Source organism: Emys orbicularis, chromosome 3 (genome assembly GCF_028017835.1).
Source record: "Emys orbicularis isolate rEmyOrb1 chromosome 3, rEmyOrb1.hap1, whole genome shotgun sequence".
Lineage (NCBI taxonomy): Eukaryota > Metazoa > Chordata > Testudines > Emydidae > Emys > Emys orbicularis.
The window spans coordinates 157,140,951-157,168,366 of NC_088685.1; the positions used below are offsets into that span (position 1 = coordinate 157,140,951).

Here is a 27,416-nt window from a genome sequence, read left to right on the forward strand (position 1 = left end):
TTATTATCACAGATGTCCTGGCCATATTTCATCACAGTAATTAATTGTCTACCTAGGTTCCTCCTGCAGTTTTAGTTTCGACGTTATTTAAAACCCTGCTCTAAACCGTTGAATAGTACTGCTATGCAGTGTTAAACAGTAAACTGCATGTGACTGGGGGATGAAGAGATCCCTGTACTACATAGAGGTTGGGTAACAGTTTGTTAAAGCACTTCAGAACCCTACAGGATGAAAGGTGTTCTGTGAAGGACGTTTATTACTCACGGATTTTATTTTAAAATGCTAAAGGATTTTGATCTTCTGATCTTCCATTTGATTCAATCATCCTCCGGTATGGCCATTCAGTGGTTGGTAGGAGAACTTCCCAGTTTTACTGAATTCTCCTAGTGACACTGGTTTAACTATAGAATTGAGAGTAATTACTGTGGTACTTAGGTCTTAAGGACATTGAAAAAGTATGAAATAGTTTCTGCTGTGTTTCTCTCTGCAGCATACTTTTTAAATGAATAAAATTGTATTAAAGTTTTAATAAAACCTATACCAACAGAACCAATATTAAATGTCCAATTAGCATATGGTGGGGATCTTAATATTTGCTACTTATAGAGCACATTTCATCTTCAAAGTACTTTATAGAGGTAAATTATTTAATCTTCACACAAGCCCTGTCAGGTAGGTACATTTCAATTTCTACATGCTAGAGACTGGGAAAGAGAGGTTGTGAGAACCAGTCGCAGAGCTGGGATTAAAACAAAAAAAATTCTTTGCTCCCAGTAGTATGCATGAATTAGCTTGATATGAAATATCTCTGATAACAGAATAAAAATTATTCCTTTTCTTAAGAGAGAAAAGTAGAGCACAGAAAGAAAGAAAATAGAAGATGCATAGAGTATCACAACATCATATAATTCAATTTTAGACTTTGGAATATATTATTGTAGCTAGTCTTGTGTTATATTTCAGTGATTCATCAAATAGCATTACCATCATTTTGAAAAAATGCCCTATCCCACCTGGCAGGATGGAGTTTGAATGATACCGTGGCTGGTTATGAAAGGGAGAAGAAAAATGAGACTATCTGGAAACATTTAAAGAAATTCTGTTATTTTCCTAGATCTCTGTTTCTAGACATATGTTTTTCTTATTTCTCATACACTTCATGCACCAGAATCCACATAAAAATTTGAAAACACACACGGTGTATTGTGTACTTCAAGAACAGCTAAAAGCAATAAAAAACATAGACATTTTTCACTTTATGTACTCTCTCTCTCTCGCATGCACATGCAAAATTAGATTGAGTTAAAGTACTTTTAAACTGCACATTAGTTACCTTGTAACAATTAGTCATTTATTCATCCATACAGAACAGTTATAACTGCCTCCTCTTACTCATTTGATTCAGTCAAACATACCTAGTATATTATCATCAGCTGTTTCAAAAATAGTGTAACTAAAAATATTTGTTATTTATTAGTAAGAATACCCAGTAACTGCAGATTTTCTTAATAGCTTAGTCAAATTATTGGGGAGAGCCACATGACTTTGGGGAAAGAAGAAATTATCTGTCTGTGGTAGTTTAACTCTCAAGTCACTTCATTGTAGTAGATAATATTCTTTAGTTTCAAGGGCTTTATTAATCATTGCATGAGATAAAGATAATAAAAATAATACAGTTCCTTTATAGAGGATGTCTCAATTTGATATCACAAAAAAGCCAAGAAATTCAGATAGGCAGTATACTGTCACTGCACCATAAATTGCTTCCATCATCAGATTTCTGGGATGGTTTTCAATTAATAAAGCTAAATTCTTAATATAACTAATGACAATGTCCAACAGCAGCATTATTGTCAGGTATCACATGAGAATGTATAACAAATATCTCATTGTCGTCCTCTTTTGTTTGATGCCTCATGCACACAAATTCTCACTTTGGATATTAAATCTTTGACATGGAAGTATAAGTGCAGCATCAGCAAAGAGATTTGTTTTAGAAAGGCTCTCATCCATTCTGGATATTAGTGTTAGCTGTTAAAAGTAAATGGTATGAATGGCCCATGGTTGGCTACTGGTGCTTTTAGCCAATATCTTTAGCAAACATGTTCTTTTAGGGGATATTCAGCATATGTATTCCCTATTATGAAACATTACACACAGACCTTGAATGGTTTAAAAAAAATTTCCCTTCCTTATATTTGAATTCATTATGTCGGATGCACGTGTCTTAATCCCACCCATTGCCTATATACACCTATGCAAAGCACATATTTGCTAATGACTCATTGCTGAGGGCACATCCTGTTTTGTGCACTGTACAGGTATGATAACAGTATATGGCAAGCAAAATAGAAACGTCAAAAGCAACTAAAGAAATAAATTACACCCAAATTGTGTTTATTGGTGACATGACTTATTTTACTCCAGTTACTCATTATGTTTAATGAATGCTTTCCCCATGAGAGCAACAGCAATATAACAGTATATTCGAGTTTGGGTAAAAATCTCAAAAGTGCCTATGTGATTTAGGATCCTAAATCTCAATTTCAAGAATGACTCAGGTACTTAGGAACAAAATTCCCATTGATTTTTGAATGAAGCTTAGGTTCCTGAGTACCTAAGTCTCTTTTGAAAGTGGGATTTAGGCTCTTAAGTCACTTATGTGCTTTTGGTAATTTTATGCTTCATCTACAAGGGCTAGCGCTCAGTTGTACTTGTGCGTGCACAAAAACCATGCTCTGATTTTATATGTGATTTATACATGACAAATAATAACACAAATCTCTGCTTTCTTTTCTTTTTAAACTCGGTCTCTATCCTTTTCATCGCAGAAATAGCGTTGAAAGTATAGCCAGTGTAAATCAGTCTCTATGATTGAAAGTTTGTTACTGTGATTGTTATTCACAATCTTCCTTACAGTTGCCAAAGGTTGACCTTTGTGGTTTGTAACACAGCCATGGTTCCCTCTGTTTTCAGGGGGTCACATATTCACATGGGTATTTGTGCTGCTTGCTTTTTGCAAACATTCTTAAGAACAAAATGTGCTCATATAAAACTCATGTCATGGAAAAAACAATGAAAAGGGTTGTGAAAACCATCCCTGCAAATTCAGTTTTTATTCCAATGAATGTTCATTAATATTTTTTGCAGAAGAACTTATTATCTCAAGTAGATGGTGTCAGTCTTAGGCAGACATTCATTTACATTGGACATTCTCTGTAGAGAGAGGTACAAGATACACATGTACATTGAGATAAATCTTCTGTACAGTGAAGTTCCAGGAGAAATTCCCACTGCTGCAACAGGGGTGGGCTGCAATACAGAAATCAGCATCACAAATCAAAAGGCAAGTGATGTCATATACCACACATGGACGCAATGCAGAAGAATTCCCAGTGATCTTCACCATACATAAATCTCAGATGTTTATCAAGAATTATTCAACACAACTCTTCCAGAAGAGTGCTCACAATGTGCATATTTTCTAGTTCTGTTTCTTTTTGGATTGCTTAATTTCATGATCTTTAACTCCTTTATATATGCTTAAAGTTTCTTGACATCTGTAGGGAAAAGAACAATAGTAAAACATACACAGATCCTAAATCTAGCCAGATTTTTTCTCAACATCTTAATTCCCATCTCCATTCTACATGTAATCCATTTTCCTTTTTTTCCCATTGTTCTTACAGTGAGGTGGTAGATTTGAATTGAAAGGTTTATACTTTTGAGCATGAGAAATGATTCTGAGTAGAAAAACAAGATTTACTTAGATTTCCTGTATGTCAAAACTTCATTACCTTAAAGATGGTTATAAAGTTACCTACTAAACAGCAGGGACTATTTAAAGTAGATGTCTGAAGGACAAGAAATTCACAGTTAAATTTCAGAAACCAATTTCAGTGCTGCCCCCCCATCATCATCACTTCTCTAATGCTGATCGGGGTGCAGAACAAATATTTAAACAACTTTGAAACATTTTCACATCTTTAACTTTCAATGCTAATACAAATATTTCCTATAGGTACTACAGCTTCCCCTTTTCTATTGTTGTCAAAGAATTAAATTTATGGTGTATTTCAGTGATAGGGATATGCTGTTAACAGGACTAAATTCACCAGATATGATAAATATAGATTTTACTCATCTGATTTTACACAGTCTACGCTTAGTTGTGGAATTGATTTATAACTTAGTTGTGTAATACTTTTTCATCTAATTCTTTTTAAACCCAGTTTGGCCAATTACTTTGAGCAGTGCCAAACTTTGTTAAAACCAAGTGTAGACCCTATCTTCTAGTCTAGAAAAAGGGATCCTCTTGTTTAAGGGAGAAAAGAGCCAGCAGGAAGGGCAATCAAAACCCAATTCATTGCCAAACACTCTGTTATATGCTTTAATGTAAATAGTTTTTCTGTCTTTGAATGATTTATGTGCTATCATGCGGATGTATTACATTAATTAGCCATCCACTGTCATAGTAAAGTATCTGTCAGATCCCTCTCACATCGAATTTTTTGGGGCAGAAATGTAGAAATCTCTTTATGCTGTAACAACCTGTCACTACCTTGTAGAAAACTTTCTTAACTGATTACTTTTCAATTTATTTTCTCTCTGTTGATATCATCATCCCTGCCATTATGCCCCATAACTTGGGGTCATCGTCAGTTCTTTCCTGTTTTTCACCCGGCATATTCAAGCTGTAGACAGGTACTACTGCTTCTGTCTCCACAACGTTTCTGAGATCTCAGTATTTTATTCAGACATCAAAAACTATCATAATCTCTGTCATTATTGTTATAACTGCCGCATCTCCAACTTCCCAACATTCATATCACCCTCCTCAGATCCATACAGAACACACAACCACTAAGATAATTTTCCTGGCTTTTGGACCTGACCATGTAATTTTCCATTTTGAACCCTTTTTCTGCTTCCCCTTCCTCACCACTTCATGTTTTAAATTATTGACCTGATCTTTAAGATCCAACATAATATCCATACCTACTTAACTGAGCTTGTCTCTTGTTTTATTCAGCTTCAATGCGCCATCAGTCTGCTTTCCCCACAACCATTTCCTATTTTTTCCACACTATCCCCTATGTATGGAATTCCCTACCTGAGGAATCCTGCCTGGCCACTACCCTCTCCTCATTCAAATCCCTCCATAAGACTTCTACCAATCTTCCTATCAGAAATTAGTACAAAACACTTTAAAAATGTGTTTTTGTTTTGTCGTGTTTTATTTTGCTCCAAATCTTTGCTGAGTAACTATATAATCTCATTGCTACAATCCCTGCCCTTCCTCCCCTGCCAATCCATCCCTACTGTGCATGCCCATATTGTTGCGCAGTGTCTGATTATATGTACTCACAAGAACCATGTTTTCCTATGTGTACTGTGAGGTATCTAACAAACTTTCAGGTGCTCTAATACAGTGGTCTCCAAAGTGGGATGCGCAAGAGGATCCTTGGGGGTGCGTGGCAGGAGGAGAGCTTTTATTTATTTAGTTATTTAGTTAGTTAGTTAGTTAGTTAGTTAGTTAGTTAGTTATTGCATCGTCAGGCGGGAGTCCGAGCGCGAGCGGCTTTTTTTTTTTTGCTTCGGCACGGAAGGTGCATGCTCAAAAATTTTTTACTGATAGGGGTGCACAATCAAAAAAGTTTGGAGACCACTGCTCTAATAAATAGCAATAATTATTTCCTTTGTCTAAATTAATTCTACATTGACATTTCCAGCAGAGAACCAGGTCGAAAAGAAAACTTTTAATAGTGTTATCAATTAAACACAATTTTTAGTACATAAAAACTCTGCTCTTTAGTTTTCGGAGATTAACAAATGCCTTCAATTTCATTTCTCCCACTCCAGCCATTTCTGTTATGATTTCCCAAATACATTTTCTATATTTGCAAAAAGTATGTTAAACATGTTACATTTGTATATACCCATAACTCAGAAACACATGGACCACTGTCTTTCAAACTTTCTCAACACAAAAGTATTCTCCTCTGCAGTCACAGTCAATATAGCAACTTTCAATCCAAAAGGAGTTTTTATTACAAAGTTAGGAGACCCGTAATAGAGCCTACACCCTACAGTATAACAGAAGCCTTTTTTACAGCTTTGATTCTGGAGCCACAACTGGCTCCATACAGCTGTAAGAGATTGTTTTCTCATATGTGTTTCAGGAATATTTTAAAAAAGAAGCCGCTTTAAATTTGTGTTCAGTTGATTTAGAACTGGTTGATATGTTTAATTTCAACACTGTCATCTTACTGTGACTCTGTTGATTTGCTTGATCATTGTTGTCCATGGTAACTTCTTGGCAAATGGTAACTTGGAGATTTCTTAAAATTTAAGAATAACCCTATTTTATTTCAATAGTTTGGCGTTTTCATATTATCATTTAATTTTTTTTCCAAAATGGAATGTTATTTACTTTTAATTATGTTTCCTTTTCCCATCCTCTCTCTCACAAATGGTCTCATACACAGCTCTAAGAACTCCTAATGTTTGTGCTTAACTTTATGCCCTGGAATGTGTGGGTTTATACTCCTTATATGTTTTTATGTTGCCAAACATAACTGCAGCAATTTGTATCTAATCCTTTTTTTGAATTCTATAATACCGTATTGTGACAATGAGTTCCACAGGTTACGTATGTATTGTGTATAAAAAAACAATTTCCTTTAATCAGTTTTAATTGTATTGGGTTTATATTTGTCCCCTTGTTCTTATATTATGAGCAAGGGTAAATAGGAGTGACTAATGCATCTTTTCTATTCATTATTTTTTATATTTCGATCATATTACCTCTTGTTCACCTCTTCCCTAAACTAAGCGGCCCTAATCTTTACAATCTTTCTATGCATGGAAGCCTTTCTGGACTTCCTAATCATTATTGTTGCCCTTTCTTTGACCTTTTCCATTTCTACTGTATCTGTTTTGAGGAATAATTGACAGTAATTTTATCTATAAAGCAACACTTTCCCACCTTCGGCCTTGTGAGCATTGGATCTCTCATAATATTCTTTAAAAAGTTAGATTCCTTTGAGTGAAAAACAAATATATATATTTATTTGCTTTTCACTCAAAGGAATCTGCATTGACAGCCCAGTTAGTTGTATTCTGAACTTCTCCATATAAAGGTTTTTGTCTGCTCTCTGGGGCATGCGATACAAGAGAGAGATTGTGAGAGAACTCCCCTTTCAATCACCATCAACCTAGGTTTACAATAGTTTTCCTGGAAACCTTGTACACTCTCTTTTATACAGTGATCTCTCTGCATGTTGTTTTCTGCCTATAACATTCTCTTTCTCTTGGATAGCATAAGGCAAACTGTTCTACATATTTTACACAGACATCATGAATCTCTAGTGAGAAAATTAGAATACAAGTAATCCTGGAACAAAGGGGAATTAATCAAGCATCTAAAGAAACTAAAAGGTATAGAATTATTAGAGTTCTTTTTCTTTTATATTAATCCAGTACTCTCAAGAAATCTTAAATTTTGCAAGATCATAACTTTCCTGCCCATATTTTAATTTAAAATCTATATAAAATACTCTAATTATAAGGTTAGCTATCCATTAATTTTATGCTGCATGGTTTTTTTTCCCTGAGGAGGAAAAAAAGTCAACTACTGGAGATAGAGATCCTGTCCCCAGAAATATATTTCATCATTGCATCAGCTGAGCTACTATTCATATGTAAGCACATACACTAAAATGATTTTTTTATTAAAGGTTTATTTGGTTTGAACCCAAGACAATTAAATTTAAAATAAGACTTTTCTCAGTATATTCACCTTACCTACTGTGAGTGATATTCCACATGCTAATTTCTGTTTATGAGTTTTACTGCAGGAAGGTCCACAAGTTGATATAACAAGAACACAATGATGATAATACTTTGCTCTTACAGGTGACTCTCAGTCAAGGCTCTTATGTTATTCTGCAAACATTATTAAACCCCAGCAAAGATCAGTATTAATGCCCCCATTTTGCAGAAGGACAAACACAGGAACAAAGAAGTTAAGTGACTCACCCAAGGACGCACACTGAGGGCTTCTCTACATGGGAAAGTTAGTGTGCAGCATAGCAAGGTGTGTATTTGCAGTGCACTAGCTACTTTGCACTAACTCCCCATGTGAACACACTAAATATGCCCTGCGGCATTTTAGCTTAGTACTCTTTAAGGTGTATTAAGCTAAAGTGCACAAAGGCACTTTTAGTGCACAGTAAGAATGTCCACATGGGGAGTTAGTGTGGAGTAGCTAGTGCTCTGTACATTCAGACCATAGCTTGCTCCGCACTAAAACCCTGTGTAAACAAGCCCTGAGGCCTGGTCTACACTACCGTGGTAAATGGATCTAAGCTATGTTACTTCAGCTACGTGAATAACATAACTGAAGTCGACGTAGCTAGATCTACTTACCACAATATCTACACCATGTTGTGTCGACGGGAGACGCTCTCCTGCCAGCTTACCTAGCGCTTCTCGGAGAGGTGGAGTATAGAAATCAATGGGAGAACGCTTTCCCATCGATTTAGCATGTCTTCATCAGACTTGCTAAATCGATATTGTTGCATCAATTGCAGCAGCGCCGATTTAGCAATCTGATGAAAACATGACCTGAGTCTTTAGCAAAGCTGAAAGTAGAGCTCAGGAAACCTGACCTGCAGTTTCCTGCTCTAGCTACTGGACCAAGGTGCTTCTAGTTTTTAATTTTCATTTTTTACAATAGGGGTTTCATGTTATTGCACCTGCAAATCCCAAAGATTGATGCTATTCAAAGATTCCTACCCAGAACCCCCAGAGACTAAACAAAGGAAAGCGCTACATTTCCTTTACTCTCCAACAACCAGATTTTGAGCACAGCTTTGACCGGGACTCTCTTTTTCCAGGTAGAATGTTGGGCACAATTTTGTCTCCAGGATTATTTGCCTCTGCATTTTAGATCACTCGGCTGTCTATGTCAAATTGTATCCTGTAGTCGGGAACTTAGATGTCTGAGTGAACTAAATTGTAGTGGATGTATTTACAGGTGCAAAATTACTCCTATAAAAATGGAGCCCAGTGCCTGAGAACCCAGTCCTAAATCACAATTTCAGGGGCGAGAATCCTTTTTTTAATTTTATTTTTGGTATACTTTTTAGTTTGCAGAAGATTTTAATCAACATGCAGTATCTTTTAGCTTTTACTTTACTATTGATAGTGAGTTGTTGGAAAGGGGAGAAAACAGTATCAAACTTAGTTTGAATGTTTCTTAATAAAAGGGGCAATGTTTTGTTGTCTCATTGTATTGTTAAGCTCTTTGTTGCTGACTGAAGCAGAATTCCAATGTTTTTGCACAACACCACATTGTTAATATGGTAGAAAGGATTTGATTATGCGTGAGTGAGTCTGAAAATGGTAAATTTACAACAAATCTGGGATCATGGTTCTCAAGGCAGCTTTTGTGGTCACATTCTTTTTTTGATGTGGTTCCTTCTGTCTCCTGTTCCAAACGGTGTAATGTACTAAAAGTGATGAAGCTGCAAAAAAAAAAAAAAAAAAAAAAGAGAGAGAGAGAGAACTGTTTAGTAACAAAGGAGAAAGAAAGAAAACAGAGCAGGAGATCAAAGACCATAATACCTGTCTTCAATCAGGAAGAGAAGATGGGAGTTCCTTTTCACATGCTTCAGGCTGCTCTTCCTTACAGCCATCCTGAATGACAGATCTCTTTAAACACTTGCCTATGTCTGAAAAGAACTTGCAATTTCAAAATAAGGCAGGACAAAGTGTACATTGAGAGCATTAACAAGGGTGTATCCAGGTAAAAGAAAGGGCTGCAGTCTATAAAGCCTGCCTTCCATCACCAGTAAATGGGATTTAACATGTTTTAACATTGGCCAATCCAAGAGACAAGCTCTTAGGTTAAAAAAAACTTAATACAAAAACAGGTTTCCCATGTCCAGGCAAGTTTTGTTTATTTACATTTTCAAGGCTGGGTAATTTCCAACCATATGATTCATAACCACTCAAAAATGTCATTTTCTGATATTTTAATGTATTTTTTGCAGCGAGAATACAGCTTATTAGTAAGATTTCTGAATACAAATCACTAATATATAGCACTTGGTGATGGATGTATTGCTGTTGCATAGTATATTGACACTGGTACAGGTATAAATATAAGTGTGTGCACTTCCTTTCATTGTGCCAGACCTTGTTCACAAATGTAAAATTTTCCACTTCTTTTCCCCTCACGGAGCAAAAATAAAATGCTATTGTGCAAGAGAACTCCCACTCAAGTATACAGGGTTACTTCACATGCATGCTCCTTCCTTTGCTGATGCTGTTGAAAGGGAAGCTGATGCATGGGTTTTCTTTGCTGACAGTAAGATAACTCAAGACTCAGGTCAAAAGTGTCTGGGGCTCCTAGTCTACGTAATGGTGCAAAAAACCAAGTTCTGTATATTACTATCTATCTACAGCAGTGGTTCTCAAACTTTTTTACAAGTGACCCCTTTCACATAGCAAGCCTTTGAGTGTGGATTCCCCCCCCTTATAAATTAAACACACTTTTTAAATATATTTAACACCATTATAAATGCTGAAGGCAAAGCGGGGTTGGGGTGGAGGTTGACAGCTCGCGACCCCCCCCATGTAATAACCTCACGACCCCTGAGGGGTCCCGACCCCCAGTTTGAGAACCCCTGTTCTACAGTAATATGGACCTCATTACCGTAGTATCTGAGTACCTCACACTCTTTTTAATAGTGTTTATTCTCACAAAATTCCCGTGAGTATAGGGAAGTACCATTATCTCTGTTTTACAGATGGGGAACTGAGGCACAGAAACATTAAGCCCTGGATCCACACAAAGTTTAGGTGCCTAGAAAATCAGTGGAACAACATTGGGATCCACAACACCTGAGTTAGGCACCTAGACTCCATGAACCATGCGTAGGGATGGGATCCACAAAACCCAGCATGCTAGGTGTGGAGTCATCTAAGCTAACCAGTGGGAGATGCCAACTCTCTCTCTTTGGAATTGATTTAATGAAATAACTATGATGTTACAAATCTTTTGATCTCATCCCAGAAATAGGCATCCATTTTATTTGTGAAGAGTGCTTAATATGCAATGAGCACACATAAATTAACCAAAAAATGTAAGTATATCTTAAATAGTCAGCAGACAAACCATTCAAGAATGATTTATGTAAAAATGTCAGTGTATGCTGGTGGGGTCTGTCACCAGCCCTGGAAGAATTCAGGGCCATGCCCATATCTCTTTCAGGCCTTTCCTTCAGTGCACTATTATTAATTCATAACACAAAAACTCACTAAATAACAAAGGAAAGCCATTCCCAGAGCAAAACATGCTGCATGGTCCAGAGCTCTTATGCTATATACCGCTCTCTGCCCTTCTTCCCTCCCTCCCCCAAAGGGATACACCCCTTCCTTTAAATCCCGCTGAATCATATGATAGCCAGACAGCCCCTTATCCTTTTGTAGCTGGCTCACCCTGTCACAAATAGTTCTTCTTTTCTTGAGAATTAATCTCTGGCTGACAGAACAGCTCAGCTTTGCTTTGCAATTTCTGCTCCATCAGAACAATTCATTGACGCTCTTGAACAGTCAGGTAACATAGAACTGTGGCCCTGAGTATATTTTGTATTCTATTATCCTGGAAACATTTGTATTATCACTTGGCAATTTGCAGCTACAAAAATGTCTGTCCTTCACAGGATGCATTCCTTATGTCACTACCTCCTTCTTTCTAAGAAAAATTACAAGCTGGCCCACTTTGTAAGAACACATACCTCAGGCAGTTCCACCTGACCTGACAGACTGGGATACAAAAGTCTGAATTCCTCCAGACCCCTTGCCTGCAAGATAAAGACAAAAAATCTCCTGCAAGCTGCTATTGCCCTTGATAGGCCTATAAGATATGACCCTGAAAGAAAACAGCATTCATTTGACTAGACATTTGTATTTTCCAGTCAGGATCAGTACTGTGCATTATCCATTCACCATAAATTCTGAAATGAGTATGTCACAAGCAGACTACCCCGTGACTTTCAGTCTAGTTCTTGCTTTGCAGATGTTGCCTGGTGTGAACCTTGATTTTCTGCAACCTAAGTTTTGATTAAGCTTCCCTCCATTCTCACAGCAGATGCATTTTGTTGCAGCAGTCTCCAGATAAATAAAAAAAGAAGGAAATCACAATAGGTGGAAAGCCTTCACTGGAAACTTTAAAAAGCATGCACAACATAAGAACATCTATTTAAAACTCTTGGAAAATGTATTGACCTATTTATGCAATGTATGTACACTTCCTCACTTGTTATTTTTAACTGTATCTATTGGAGTAGGAATTCCTGGGTTCATTTTCCAACTCAGCCAGACACTTCCTGTGTAACATTGAACAAGTCATTTCACCTCTGTGCCACAGCTTCCCCAACTGTAAAATAGAGATAATACCGCACGGGGCAGTTGTAAGGCTTAATTAGTTAATATTTGTAAAATGCTTTGAGGTTGTTGGGTGGAAGGCATTCTCAAAATGCAAAATAGTATTTTATTCAAGTACTTGGCAAACAGATTTCCAGCCCAGCACAAGGAACAAACATGCACGTCTGCTCAGAGTTCCCCTGGCCCTGTTTACCTTTATTTTCTTTAAATAAATTCTGTGCAGCCATTTTCTCTTTTTCAGAGAAGGGGGTTTGCACCAGGATTCCCTCCTTTCTATGGAAGGACCCCATTCTTAAAGACCCTACCTTGTATTAACCTACTTTGCAGCTGAGCAGGGTTAAGCTCAGTTTCTGTCAAAATGTTTTATAGATCTGCCAAAGGAGATGGCTTGAGAGTAATGTGGTGCATCTTGCTCCCCTCAAGGGGCAAGAATACTAATTCTACAGCAATTCCAGCCTCCATTGAGCTCCAAACCTGGGACCACACACAGCAGCTTGCCACTCTAATCCATTAGATCAAACTTCTTAGAAATTTAGATAATCGCCAGGTTTGTCATCTGGGAACTGGCTTATTTACAGGCTATTCCAAGCACACTGTGCCAGGCTATTCCAGGCACACTCTGCCAGGAAGGAGGGAGAGTTTCTGGTTGCTGGGAAACTGGACCAAACCAGAATTCTTGGAAGGACTAAATCACAAATAGCTGCCCTTTGTCTTGAACGATGTCCGCTCTTGACCTACACTTCTGAGAAAGACCGTCCTCCCCTTCAAACCCATTAGAGGACAGTTTCTAGACTTCACAGAGGAAAGGCATAGGGAACTGCTAGCATTCTCATGGTGCTCAAAAGCAGGAGAAAGAGGCATGCACAATCCAGATGAGAATGAGGACTGATGAGGTACGAGAGGCGTCCTTCAGAGCAGAATAAAAAGACTGCGTTGATTTGTCTTTGTTCATATGGTTAATAATAATAATAATAATAATAATTACAGTAAATTCTAAAATTACATTTACATAGCTTCCTCTTTTCAGTTGTTTCTTTTGAAACTACTTACAATGTTTATTTTCTTAGAGTAATGAGATCACTTGAGATCATTCAGTAAAAGCAGTGCAATGTCAGGCACTAGTATGTCTGTTAAATATTTACTCGTTGAGGCAGATATTTATATCAGTCAGCAGGGCTTATCAGTATGACGTTGGATAGTTTCTGTTGAAATTAGGCTCAGTCCCCTGACTTTGTAACTACTGAAATATGTAACGACTGGAGTAAGCATTGTTTTAAAATAAACTTTCAGTAAAAGACTCAACAGCTGGAATATCTCACAGTCTAATTCTCTCATAATTTAAAGACTCTCTGTGAGAGACTGATCTAAATCATAGAAGTTAGAGATGGGAAAGACATGTTAAGTCATCTTGTCCATCCCTAGGCTAATGCAGGACTTTTCCTTTCAGTGCTTTGTCCAGGATTGTTTTAAGTGTCTCCAGTGACAGAATTATCGCCATAGTCCATCAGAGGTTACTGTGTAGTTCAGCAGATCATTCTTGTTGAGATTTTTTCTGAGATTTTCTTTTCACTCCATTTTCCTTTGCTCAATTTCTCCCTATTGCTCTCAGTTTTAAGTACTGGCTCACCTTAACCAATTCTTCTCTTTGAGGTTTAAAACCATCATGCGCTTGTAGGCCTTTATCAAATGTCCCCTTCGTTGACATTTAACCAAGGTAAACATATTTAGAATTTTTAAATTTGTTTTTCCTCCAACAGCACACTGTGGAACCTCATAATCATTAAGACATTTTCCTCTGAATTTCTTCCAGTTTATCTAATCTTTCAGGATTTGAGAGGCTCAGAACTGCATACAACATTGTAGGTGCATTCTCACCAGTTTTTTCATAGATACATAGATTCCAAGGCCAGAAGGAACCATTGTGATCATCTGAGCACCTGTATAATACAGGCCATAGAACTTCCCCAGAATGATTTCTAGAGTATATGTTTTAGGAAAACATCCAGTCTTGATTTAAAAATTGTCAGTGATGGAGAGCTCACCACAACCCTTGATAAGTCGTTCCTATGATTAATTATCCTGACTGTTTAAAATTTACACCTTATTTCCTGTCTGAATTTGCCTAATTTCAATTTCCAGACATTGGATCGTGTTCTACTTTACTCTGCTAGATTGAAGACGCCATTATTAAATGTTTGTTCCCCATTTAGGCTGAGATAAAGTCACCTCTTAACCTTCTCTTTGTTAAGCTAAATAGATTGAGCTCCTTGAGTCTATCGCTGTAAGCATATTTTCTAATTCTTTAATCATTCTGGTAGCTCTTCTTTGACCCCTCTCCAATTTATCAACATGCTCTTTCTTGAATTGGGAACACCAGAACAGGACACAGCATTGCAGCAGTGGTCTCACCAGTGCCAAATACAGAGGTGCAATAAAAATGTTAAATAGTGTAAGGCCAAGAAGTGATCCCTGCAATACCCCATTAGAAACACACCTATTTGATGATGATTCCCCATGTACAATTACATTTTGTAACCTATCAATTAGCCAGCTTTTAATCCACTTTAATATGTGCCATGTTAATTTTATATCTTTCTAGTTTTTTACTCAAAAGGTTATGTGGTATCAAGTCAAATGCCTTTCAGATATCTAGAGTGACAAGGTGGGTGAGGTAACATCTTTTATTGGCCAACATCTGTTGGTGAGAGTGCCAAGCTTTCAAGCCACACAGAACTATTCTTTATCCTGGGACCTATACGGCTACAACTACACTGCTTACAGAAATCTAAGTGTATTACATCAATACTACTACGTTTTTCAACCAAACTTGTAATCACAAACTTCCCTGGCTTTTTAAATGTTCTCTGTGCTCACTCATATTTGCAACACCTAAAAGTTAGCAAATATAGTTACAAATATATTATGATTAAAGGAAGTGAATAAATTGCTTTATTTTCAGTAAGATTAAACATGTGCATGCTTGTGAGCACACACCTGCTTTGTTTGCACACACATTCCTGATTTGCATACACACTTGATTACATAGGTCCCAAATGCTAGACCTATCTTTGATCTATTTTAGAGTTTCATCTATTTTCTTTTTCTCTTGATAGAATTTAGAAATAGTTCTCACATTTTGCTATACTCTTCCATTTCATTCTCCACATATGTATTATTTTTTAAAATGCATTTCCAACATTTGTTCTTTTTCTGTTGATACTGTTATATCTTTCCAATATTTAAGGATAATCTTCATGCCATTAGTTAATTCGGTGACATTTATCTGGCCTTTTTGTACTGATATTTTGATTCTACTAAGTAGTGTACCTGGATACGTTAAGTTGAAGAAGCTTGATTCTTTTTTATGATCTTCTTAAAATTGTTTGTTTCTTGGACAACTGCAGATTACATGTTTGTAGTCTCCTGTTTCCTTTAAGCACTTCCAGGAGAGATAGCTTCATCATTTTCTATTCATTTGTACTAAAGACCTGTAAAAAAATTATAAAATACATTAAAATGTATCCATTTGTGATTTGTATGCTCAGTAATACTATAGCTTCTCTATATTGTGTTCATTAATAAGTGCTTGTTTGGGAAACATGAACTCATTCCTCAAGATTTTTTACATACATTGACACATTTGTAGTGCTGCCAAAATTAATATGTTCTACCCTAATTTTTGTTTATGGTTATAAAAAGCTCCAAAAGTGTTTCTTTGTCAAAAAAAGTCTGACATCTTTAAGGGTTTTTTTTATCCAGTTGTCCCAAAACATTATCTTCCCTTTTATCTTTGTTAATAGATTACCACATAATTATATGTGCCTGAGCATTTTGATGAGTCTTTCTTTTTTATACAGGGCATGTCACTTTTCCCCCCAATAACGGATTTAAGGGGATTAGTGGCATGCAGATTTTTTTGCAGTTTAAATGCATAGATATTTTATTATTGAACATACATTCTTACTTGAGTTCATATAGGATGGATTTCTTTCTTAGACTCAGTATATCTACATTTTAATTTCCAGGTAGTTGGCAAAAATTTGATTCTTAGTATGTGTCACGTATGCTTAATGGAGATTTCATTTGCTAAAGGAGTTTTTTAAATCTCTTTTCACTAGTTCAAATTAAAAATATATCCAGACTGGAAAACTCCTCTTGTATGAAATCAGCGAATAGTAATTAAGGAGAACATTTGTAAGATATTTTTATGGTGAAAGGGCAACATATTTTTCTCCTTAGAAACAGTAAGGCAAAGATGTTTCTCAGGCAGACTGAGAATCTTTATGGTAGCAGCAAAACAACTACCCCACCTTCTGCCTTCCATCTCTGTCTTCGTGGTTTGGCGGGCTAGCTCCATCTCTGCTGTTTTAAGCAGGCTTTGATTTTCCTAGACACTTTTAGGCCTGCTCAACACTAGAAAAGTTATACTGATATAACTACATCAGTTCGAGGTGTTATATTTTACCAGTATATCTATACTGGTACTAGCCCTAATGTCGATGCAGTTATATCAGTATAAAGGTGTCTTAGAATGGTATCGCTTATTTCAGTACCTGAACCAGAATAATCTATACTGGTATAGGCACTTTTATACTGGTATAACTGCATTCATAGTAGAGAATTATATTGCCACTTTATCTGTAACTGTTACAGTTAAAGTGGCAAAACTCTCTAGTGTAGACAAGCCATTGGTCACAAATTTAAAATAATCATTCAGAGTCTGGAAAATGGATTGCAACAGAGCAATATAAGAAAAGAAGCAGCATTTGAAAACTGTTAGAGATTCTCTTATGTCTTTAAGAAGGTAACAGATTTTTTTAGACAAAGGAAACGCAGTGGATCTAATTTACCTCTATTTCAGTAAGGCATTTGATACAGTTCCACATGGGGAATTATTAGCTAAATTGGAAAAGATGGGGATCAATATGAAAATTGAAAGGTGGATAAGGAACTGGTTAAAGGGGAGACTGTAACGGGTCATACTGAAAGGTGAACTGTCAGGCTGGAGGGAGGTTACTAGTGGAGTTCCTCAGGGATCGGTTTTGGGACCAATCTTCTTTAATCTTTTTATTACTGACCTTGGCACAAAAAGTGGAAGTGTGCTAATAGTTTGCAGATGACACAAAGCTGGGAGGTATTGCAAATACAGAGAAGGACCGGGATATCATACAGGAAGATCTGGATGACCTTCTAAACTGGAGTAATAGTAATAGGATGAAATTTAATAGTGAAAAGTGCAAGGTCATGCATTTAGGGATTAATAACAAGAATTTTTGTTATAAAGTGGGGACTTATCAGTTGGAAGTAACGGAGGAGAAGGACCTCGGAGTATTGGTTGATCACAGGATGACTATGAGCCGCCAATGTGATATGGCCATGAAAAAAGCTAATGCGGTCTTGGGATGCATCAGGCGAGGTATTTCCAGTAGAGATAAGGAGGTGTTAGTACCGTTATACAAGGCACTGGTGAGACCTGATCTGGAATACTGTGTGCAGTTCTGGTCTCCCATGTTTAAGAAGGATGAATTCAAACTGGAACAGGTTCAGAGAAGGGCTACTAGGATGATCCGAGGAATGGAAAACCTGTCTTATGAAAGGAGACTCAAAGAGCTTGGCTTGTTTAGCCTAACCAAAAGAAGGCTGAGGAGAGATATGATTGCTCTCTATAAATATATCAGAGGGATAAATACTAGGGAGGGAGAGGAATTATTTAAGCTCAGTACCAATGTGGACACAAGAACAAATGGATATAAACTGGCCATCAGGAAGTTTAGACTTGAAATTAGACGAAGGTTTCTAACCATCAGAGGAATGAAGTTCTGGAACAGCCTTCCAAGGGGAGCAGTGGGGGCAAAAGACATATCTGGCTTGAAGACTAAGCCTGATAAGTTTATGGAGGGGATAGTATGATGGGATAGCCTAATTTTGGCAATTAATTGATCTTTGTCTATTAGCAGTAAATATGCCCAATGGCCTGTTAGATGGGGTGGGATCTGAGTTACTACAGAGAATTCTTTCCTGGGTGTCTGGCTGGTGAGTCTTGCTCCCATGCTCAGGGGTTAGCTGATCGCCATATTTTGGGTCAGGAAGGAATTTTCCTCCAGGGCAGATTCGCAGAGGCCCTTGGGGTTTTTCGCCTTCCTCTGCAGTGTGGGGCACGGGTCACTTGCTAGAGGATTCTCTGTACCTTGAAGTCTTTAAACCATGATTTGAGGACTTCAGTAGCTCAGACACTGGTTAGGGGTTTATTACAAGAGTGGGTGGGTGAGATTCTGTGGTCTGCGTTGTGCAGGAGGTCAGACTAGACGATCATAATGGTCTCTTCTGACCTTTAAGTCTATGAGTCTGTTGGAACCAAAAGAGGAATCTGTGATTTTCTTTGTACTATTTTGAGCATCTCCAGTGGTATCTCACTGCTGAGAGGATCCTTAGATTTGGATGCAACTGAGGCAAGAGAGACTGTGGGTTGGGCAATAGCACTTCCTTTGTTTAAGGGTAGGAGTGTTCAGGGGATATATTTGTATAATATAGGGGGTAGTGATTGCAAACTTGACATGGCCCGATTATTATCATCTTCAGAGTAGGATCAGAGCCCGCTCTTAACTTGTCAGGATGAGAACCCTGCTTCATTCCTCCAATCTGAATACAATTTCAGAAATTTTCTGAGGGGAAATTATAGTTTGGCTATTGGACCACACTTTTGATGACCGGCTAATACATTATGATCCACTTGTCTCTGACCATCCTTAAGTGGCCAAATAGCATTCCCATACCTCTCAACACATCACCTTGGTAAGTAGATGATCTGCAACAAACAAAGCAACCAAGAAGGAGACTAAAGTTGGTGACAAAAAACAGCTCTATATTTGACTAATGACAGCTGTGACAGACCCAGACCAGTGGGGTACAGGAGTCTGGTAGAGGGCAAATATACTGGTCACTGGATGAGTAGTTTTCTGTTCCCTGAGTGACCAGAGCAGGTGCTGCACTAGAGTAATCAGGAACCTGCTAGAACCAGTTAAGGCAGGCAGGCTAATTAGGACACCTGGGGCCAATTAAGAAGAAGCTGCTAGAATCAATTAAGGCAGGCTAATCAGGGCACCTGGGTTTTAAAAGGAGCTCACTTCAGTTTGTGGTGCGAGTGTGAGGAGCTGGGAGCAAGAGGCGCAAGGAGCTGAGAGCGAGAGGGTGTGCTGCTGGAGGACCGAGGAGCACAAGCGTTATCAGACACCAGGAGGAAGGTCCTGTGGTGAGAATAAGGAAGGTGTTTGGAGGAGGCCATGGGGAAGTAGCCCAGGGAGTTGTAGCTGTCATGCAGCAGTTACAGGAGGCACTATAGACAGCTGCAGTCTACAGGGCCCCGGGCTGGAACCCGGAGTAGAGGGCGGGCCCGGGTTCCCCCCAAACCTCCCAATTGACCTGGACTGTGGGTTCTTCCAGAGGGGAAGGTCTCTGGGCTGTTCCCCAACCTACATGGTGAATCTCTGTCACACAGCATAAAGAGTTTTGTTCCTGTGTGGCTGTGATATACACTGAAGTATTTTCTTTTTCTTATTCAGTCTTGCATCTGCAAAGTCCAGACCTACAGAACTATTCCATGTGGTGAACAGTCTGCTGACTCCAGACGGTTTCAGTAACAGATTTCAGTGCATCTCATTATGATAAATTTTTGATTTATGCTTCTATCATTCAAAGGGTTTTGCCAGTATAGACCCTTATACCTAGACAAAGAAAGAGTCTGTCAAGGCATAAGAATCCTTGCCAGAAGATCCCTTTGTAGGATAAGGACCTTGCTTTGCAGAGAAGATCTATTGAATCCTAATGTTTTTGTGGGAGCAATGCATAAACAGCATGAGACAAAGTAACATCTTAACTTTTGGAGTATAGCTTAGTTTCATTTATAGAGAAGTACTGTATGTTCAAAGAGAGATACAAGCCATGACCTGTAAGATTCATGTCCCTTATGATTGGTAAAAGACAATGGGAAGGATTTAGGTCTGTTGTTGAAAAAACTGGTATTGCCTTTATCTGGGTGTACAATCAACTTTTAAGAAAAAGTGGTTATGGCCTTGCTTGCAGAGGAAGCCATCAGATGAAGTTTCTGGCCTTGACAATTACAGCCCTCCCTCAAATCTTCATTTTATGGGAAAGGCTATTGAAAAGGTGCCAGTGCAGCTTTGGGTTCCTTTCACTGTCCTTGGTCTCTCTCATTCTGGTTTCTGGTCTGTGTATGGTACAGGGACAAAATTAGTATCTTTATTCAGATGATCTTTTTCTAGTGATGGCCAAAGTTCAGGTATAGAGCTAGTCAAGAAAAGGGGAGGGAACATATAATGTAATTTTAAAACAGTGCAACCAGCTCCAGTCAGATGTTCATGTTGATTTTATTGGATATGCCTTTGATATGCTTGACCATGAGGTGTTGATCTCACACTTACAGGATTTGGTAGGGGTTAATGGATATGTTATTTAGTGGCTTTCGAGGGTGTTGAGAAACTACTCTTTTTTAATTACTGTGGACATAAGTGAGTTATTTATGGATGCTTGGGTGTTACATGGAAGGCTGTTTATACTGTCTGTTGTATACAGTTAGATGCAATGTCTGGTTGCATTTAAGCTGCTATGAACCTAGATACAGTGGTGATAAAAATAATACAAATCATTAAATAAATAAAATTAAAACTATTCTTTGAGAGGATGCTTGGTATGTCTGCCACTCCTAGTACGATCACTTAACTCTTCCAGTTGGAGGGGTTTGATACTCTTGGTTAAAGATGTCTGCTGTCAGTAAGGCGTCAGCAGTAGTATACGGTAAAGTTACGGTTTGTATCTCTAATATTTATTACATAGTCCAGGGCTAATATAAATCAGTTTGTAATCTTTTTTTAGTGTGGTGCTGGGCTTTTTACATTGGGAAAGGTAAGAATCACTAACATGTCCCATAGGAGCAGCATCTGATATATTGTGAAATAAAAATATTTTATTTTTAGTGCTCTTGGAGGCTCCTCTGCCCTTCACATCCCAGCCTTTCCAGGTGGAGGCTGTCTCATTGACTATGTACCGCAGGTGTGCCAGCTGCTAACTAACAAGGTGAGTTAATACACAGAACTTAATTTCTCCTTCCTTCTTGTGTTATACTGTACTTTACAAGCAATTTTATGAAACCACTGTGGAAACAACGGATTCTACTTATTCAGCCGATGATTTAAGTAAAGCAAACTCAAGCAAGTTAAACTATTCCAGTAACACTGTCTTATACCTGATCTTGTGAGAGATTGAACACTTTCATGTCCCATTAAAGTCAGTGGGAGTTGTAGGTATACAGCATTTCTTGGGTTTTAAAGGAGTTTTCTTATTGTTTTAAGGTACATTAGGATAAAAATGTCACCCCAACATATTATTGTTCTGTTGCTAGATAAATAGCAATATATAGCCAATGACTTTATCTTTCAGTGGAAAGACATCTAACTATCCCTAGATTACTGTCGATTGTGAGCACTCGACAAAAGGTCCTATTACAGTGATATTATCTCAGCTAATTCATCCAAATGGACTGATTCATCTTTTCTGATGAATGTTGATATAGTAAAGTAATAGCCACTTACCTTTTCCATTAATAGAAAGCTATATTCTGTTTGGCTTAGAGTCTAAGCGAAAGAGAAAGTTTATTCATTAGGTATAGTATTTTGTAAAGTTTCTCAGATGATTTAAATGTAGTTTTTAAGTTAGAACAGTAATTTAGGGCCAGACATTCAGCAATCTGGTTACTGTAGATTCCCTATTTGTCTTTTTTATTTCATATTTTTTGTTTTTCTTGTTTAAATGAGGAAATTAAATTATGTCTTTTAGAAAAGGCTCCTTCAAAATGCATTTCCATAATTATACAGAAATCTATCTTTAGAGCTGTTTTGTTGTGGTTTTCTGTTAAAACTACTTTGTTTTTAAAACCTACAAGTACACAGGACTGTTTTTATCCTTTTTTTAAGCAAAGTTACTTAAGCAAACTTATCATCTGTTTTCCTTTTTCCAAAATAATGTTTCAGATCCCACACAAAGCCTTCAAACTAAGCACTTCTTTATAAACTGAAATAAGTCCTATTTTATAAATAGAATTATTTTACTTTGAGAGGATATAACATAGCTCTGAGCACTGATTGTATCAAGGTTATTTCAATAACTTAACACAAGCATTTGCCAACCAAGGAAATCCAATGTTACCATAGCCAACACAAATAAAGTATATATTCCCCCCCCCCCTTCTTTCACTCAGCATTAAGAGGCTCTATAAGAGTTAGTTTCCATTATGAAAAGCAAAGTAGGATTTGTATAAGTGACTATGAATGGAAGTATCCTATAGATATAACATAATGAGTTGGGAACTAGATACTCTTTCAGCCTAGCATCTTTGGTGTTGGTTTCATCATGAGTCAAACCTTGCTTATCTTGCAAGTAATCCATTCAAGTCAACAGGACTATTCATGTAAAGCAAGGACTCTTCAATGGGCTCAGATCTTCCAACCTAAGTGTAGTGGTCTGGATCAGTGCTGGGATGGAAGACTTTCAAGGGAAACTCAGGATTCTTCAGAATTTGGTGTTGGTGATTCAGTAGGTGGCTCTTTTCTATCTGAGTCAGCCTGAAGCCAATAATACAGCTTACTGTTAGTAAGCAATAATCAGCTGCTAGATATGCTGTTTTTCAGATGACACACACAATTATGGTCCTAAGCAATTTTCTTAACAGGATGTTTCTCTAGCATCCTGGCCAAATGCTAGCTCAGCCAATTACATATTGCCTATCTAAGGTTCTTTCTATTGCTTCAATTGGATATGATATTCTTCTTCACTTCTTATTGCACAGTAGTGCTACCAGGTGCTGATTCACCTACAGGTGAATGAAGAGAGCCCTGTGTACCGTTTGTTTGAAAGGCATTTTAGGATCCTTTAGGATGAAACATGGCATCTAAAAGTAGGATGCAACATTATTGATATTCTGTAAATAGATTTCTCCAATAAAACTAGAAAAATATGAAAAGTTGGGAGCCTTTTCTTTCTGTAAAATGTCTTCATAGCTTTGGGTTGGCTTTTTTTCCCCCCCCCAGGTACAATATGTTATTCAGGGATACCATAAGAGAAGGGAGTATATTGCCGCTTTCCTGAGTCACTTTGGAACGTAAGTCTTCTTTTAATGCATCTTCTCATGTAACAAAAGCAAAATTATTTTACCTTTCTGATTCATGGTTAGATGTCTTGGTTGTTAGTTGAGGCAATGACATTCTACCTTTCATTATAAGGTTCTGCTGAAACATTATATATAATCCTACTATAGCAGCTACAATCAACAGGATGACTTGAAGCTAGAGGTAAAACTTGCTGTAGAGCAGGAGAGCATGCTCATTACATGACCCTTGGCTATATAATTAACTTCCACTGGATGAGTCCACATCTAGCCATCTTCAGAAAATGATGCACATAGGCCTTCTCGTAGTAGTGATTGTAGCAAGTAATCCAGAATTATTCCTCCTGGAAGCCAGCCACCACATTGATTCAACTCAGGAAGTAACCTAAAATGAGGAGGAGATAGTAGTTTTCATCCCTTTGTGAAGAAACTGAAGTTTCCTTATTTCTGTACAGCATGACTACAGAAATATTATGGCAATAGGCACATCAAAAAATGAATGGCTGGATGGTTATAGAGAGACTGTAAGGAGGAGCACCCCAGATGCTCTCAGGTGGCACAGTGACACCTAAGGAGAGAGGTAATCTCTTATGGATCCAAACCATATAAGTCTTTATAGATCGATATCAGTGGTGCAAATCAGAAGTTAGTACAGACATTGGAGAACTGGTCTGACTAAAAACATGATTTCTTTTCTGAGAATTATTCAATCCAAATCCGTGCTACAGAAAACCCGCCATCTGTACAATGGATTTATAACACAGTTCTCAAGACAAAAAGAATCCATCTCCATAATGACCAAGTAAACTGTGCTAACATTCTGCTGTGGTTTAAACATGACGGTAGACACCATCTGATCCCAGGGTCGATAAGATAAAGTTGATGATATAAGTATGAAAAGCACATGGTACGTAACAAATTAGTATACTGAAACATTGCCGTTTACATACGCTGATGCTATCATCGTCTTAATCCATTTCGGGTGGGGGGGGAATTGCATGAGCAGCTTAATCAGAATTTAGCTCCTTGTGTATTATTTATGACAATATGATAAATTTTACAATATACAAAAACTAAATTAAAAAAACAGCAGCAAAAATAACAATAACAACAACAACAACAAACAGCACCACAGTAATTGGACAAGCCTGAGTGTTTAACAATATAAGATAATCAGGAATCAAGGCTGAAGATATTAATTCAGCTGTCATATGGATTTTTTTTCTCTACGTAAGTAAAAATAGTCCTTGTGAAAGTTTTTCTTTAAATTTAAAATACAATTTGTGGATTTTTAATGTATATTTGTATATTTTAGATAAAATTGTCAGATTTAGACTCCACCTAGATTATTGGAAGTCAATGTTATGACATGGGTCCCTAGATTTTCAGTAAGGTCTCTGCTTTTTATATATAACTTCAGTGTCATAGTGTATTAATGATCTCCATCTGAGTAACATACAGTTTTTGGTAGATACGTTCAATTATTACTGAATTTCAATTGCAAGTGCCATTAGCAGAGCTGATTGCATTTTAAAAAGTATCTTGTTTACACTGACGATAGCCATTCCTCAGATGGAAGCTCCATTATTCCATTTGAGAGAAGCCACATGCCGCCTGCATTTGGATAGAACATAATAGTAGATAGTAAATAAAGTAATATCTTGGGTATTTTCCTTTGCTTTAACCCAATATTTATTTGCTTATCATTTTATTATTGTAAGGAATATTGTGTAAAAATATGTCTTTGTTTTATATTTCTGTTTTTATAGTGGTGTGGTGGAATATGATGCAGAGGGCTTCACAAAGCTCACACTGTTGCTAATGTGGAAAGATTTTTGCTTCCTTGTTCACAGTGAGTAGCTGTTTGCCTTTTTTTTCTTTTTACAGGAAACAATTTAACAGCTTTGGCTATTTTTATTTAATGACTATGTATTTTTGATGTGGCCATCACACTTTTGAAAACACAAAATCTTGACTGCAATTTGAGAATGAGGGATGATTTATGCAGATAGATCTGATTTATAAAATTACCAAATGTATTCTTGGAAAGTGCTCCAGTAACTTGCCCCGAGGTTCTGGCAGCTGCACATGTTGGCATTAGTGTGCATAACCCAGGGGTACCCAAATTCATTCATCACTTGCCACCAACAAATAAATTTGTGGGCCTTTTTAGATCAAAATAATGTACACATCCATAATGTTTCTTGTACTTATATTTTCTGAGGTAGATGAATAGAAATTGTTGCTTTTTTTCAATTCACCCTCTAGAAAAACCTGCAGCTGATCACCTTTGTTGTCCTCCTGTAGTTAGAGAGAGGACAGCCACAAGCAAGATTTTAGGACTCAGTGGGCCACCATTGACCCTCCAGCTATGTTTTGGGCATCCTTGATGCAAACACTTCGAACTAAATTTGTAAATCAAGACAGCACTAGAACATGTTATGAGTTTGAGGTGACTTGATCATGGTCTACAAGTACATACATGAGGAAGAGATTTCTGATAGTAGGTGGTTCTTTAATCTAGCAGACAAAAATATAACCAGTATCTTTGGGGTTGGGAACTAAAGGTTAGACAAAGTCAGAGTAGAAATAAGGTGCATGTTTTTCACAATTTGGGTAACTAACCATTGGAACAACTTTCCTAGGGATGTGGTGGATTCTCCATCACTGGAAGTCTTTAAATTAAGACTAGATATATTTCTCAAAAATATGCTATAGCTTAAAAGCTATGGGCTTTATGAAAAAATTACTAGGTAAGGTTCTGTGGCCTGCATTGTGCAGGAAATCAGACTAGATGATACCAATAGTTCCTTCTGGCCTTTAAATGCATGAATCTTAGAAACACAGAAATATAGAGAGTATTTGGTTTGGGCAAGAGTATCTGTGCTCTGCCCTCAGACTGTCAATCATCTCACCCTTTATTTATTTATTTTTGACCAATGCTCTTCTCTTCTCTGTGGTGCCATTTAGTGTAAAACAATGATAAATGCCACACTGCGGCTACAAGTATTGTATTATGTTAGCCCTTTAGTGCTGAAATATTCTTAGTTGTATTCTTTCTTTTTTCTTTAATTTGGGCCAGTTTCTCCTATAAGAACACTGATGGTGGTGTCTAAATACAAGCTTGCTAAATGCAAGAGACTATAATCATTTTGGACTCTAAAGAAAACATCTGATCCTATTATTTATGAACTCCAGAAAATTTGAAACTGGATGCAATTCCCACGATAACTGTAGGATTTACAGCATAAGCCAGTAAAGAAGGTCCAGTTGGACAAGTCAACCTTTCTTTATATATTCACTCACATTCCTTTCCCACTCCATGCTCTCAGAGACCAGGGGTATCCTATTGAATGTTCCTTCACTTTCTGCATCATTCTCCCCATCTCTTCCCCCTCCCCAGCCTTCTTCATCCCTATTGTCTTTAGTTTTGTTTTAAGTTGTATTAAACTAAAGTTTCCCATGGAGCTGTTTTTTGCCTTGAGAGAAGAAAGCCTGGTATTAGCCCTAATAAAAACTGAAGTAGCTAGGTTTCACAAGAGTCAAAATTCAAACTTCTGCTGAACGGTAGAGCAGTTTTTAATTGTTAAGTAATATTCAGAGCTCTCTACTTATGACTGTAGAGCCCTTGAGAGGTATGATTATAACGGAACAGCTTGTCACTATGAATTAGCTCCATGACCTTGTAAAGTGTGCAGTAACTTATCTGTGCAAGTCATTGCATCACTTGCAATGAATAACCCACTGCATAACTTAAATAAGTTACATGTAATAAAGGATATTG

The 27,416-nt window shown here is 37.3% G+C and overlaps 1 protein-coding gene across 2 annotated transcripts in view; it reads left to right on the plus strand.

Moving 5' to 3' along the window:
• The window catches only part of BABAM2 (BRISC and BRCA1 A complex member 2), a 304,684-nt gene that overhangs the window by 225,023 nt on the left and 52,245 nt on the right, over positions 1–27,416 (plus strand). For both annotated transcript variants that reach the window (XM_065400929.1, XM_065400928.1), the window contains exons 8-10: positions 21,447–21,546; positions 23,556–23,626; positions 25,402–25,484. In XM_065400929.1, coding sequence (XP_065257001.1) covers positions 21,447–21,546; positions 23,556–23,626; positions 25,402–25,484 — 254 coding nt within the window. The remainder of the gene's footprint in view (positions 1–21,446; positions 21,547–23,555; positions 23,627–25,401; positions 25,485–27,416) is intronic.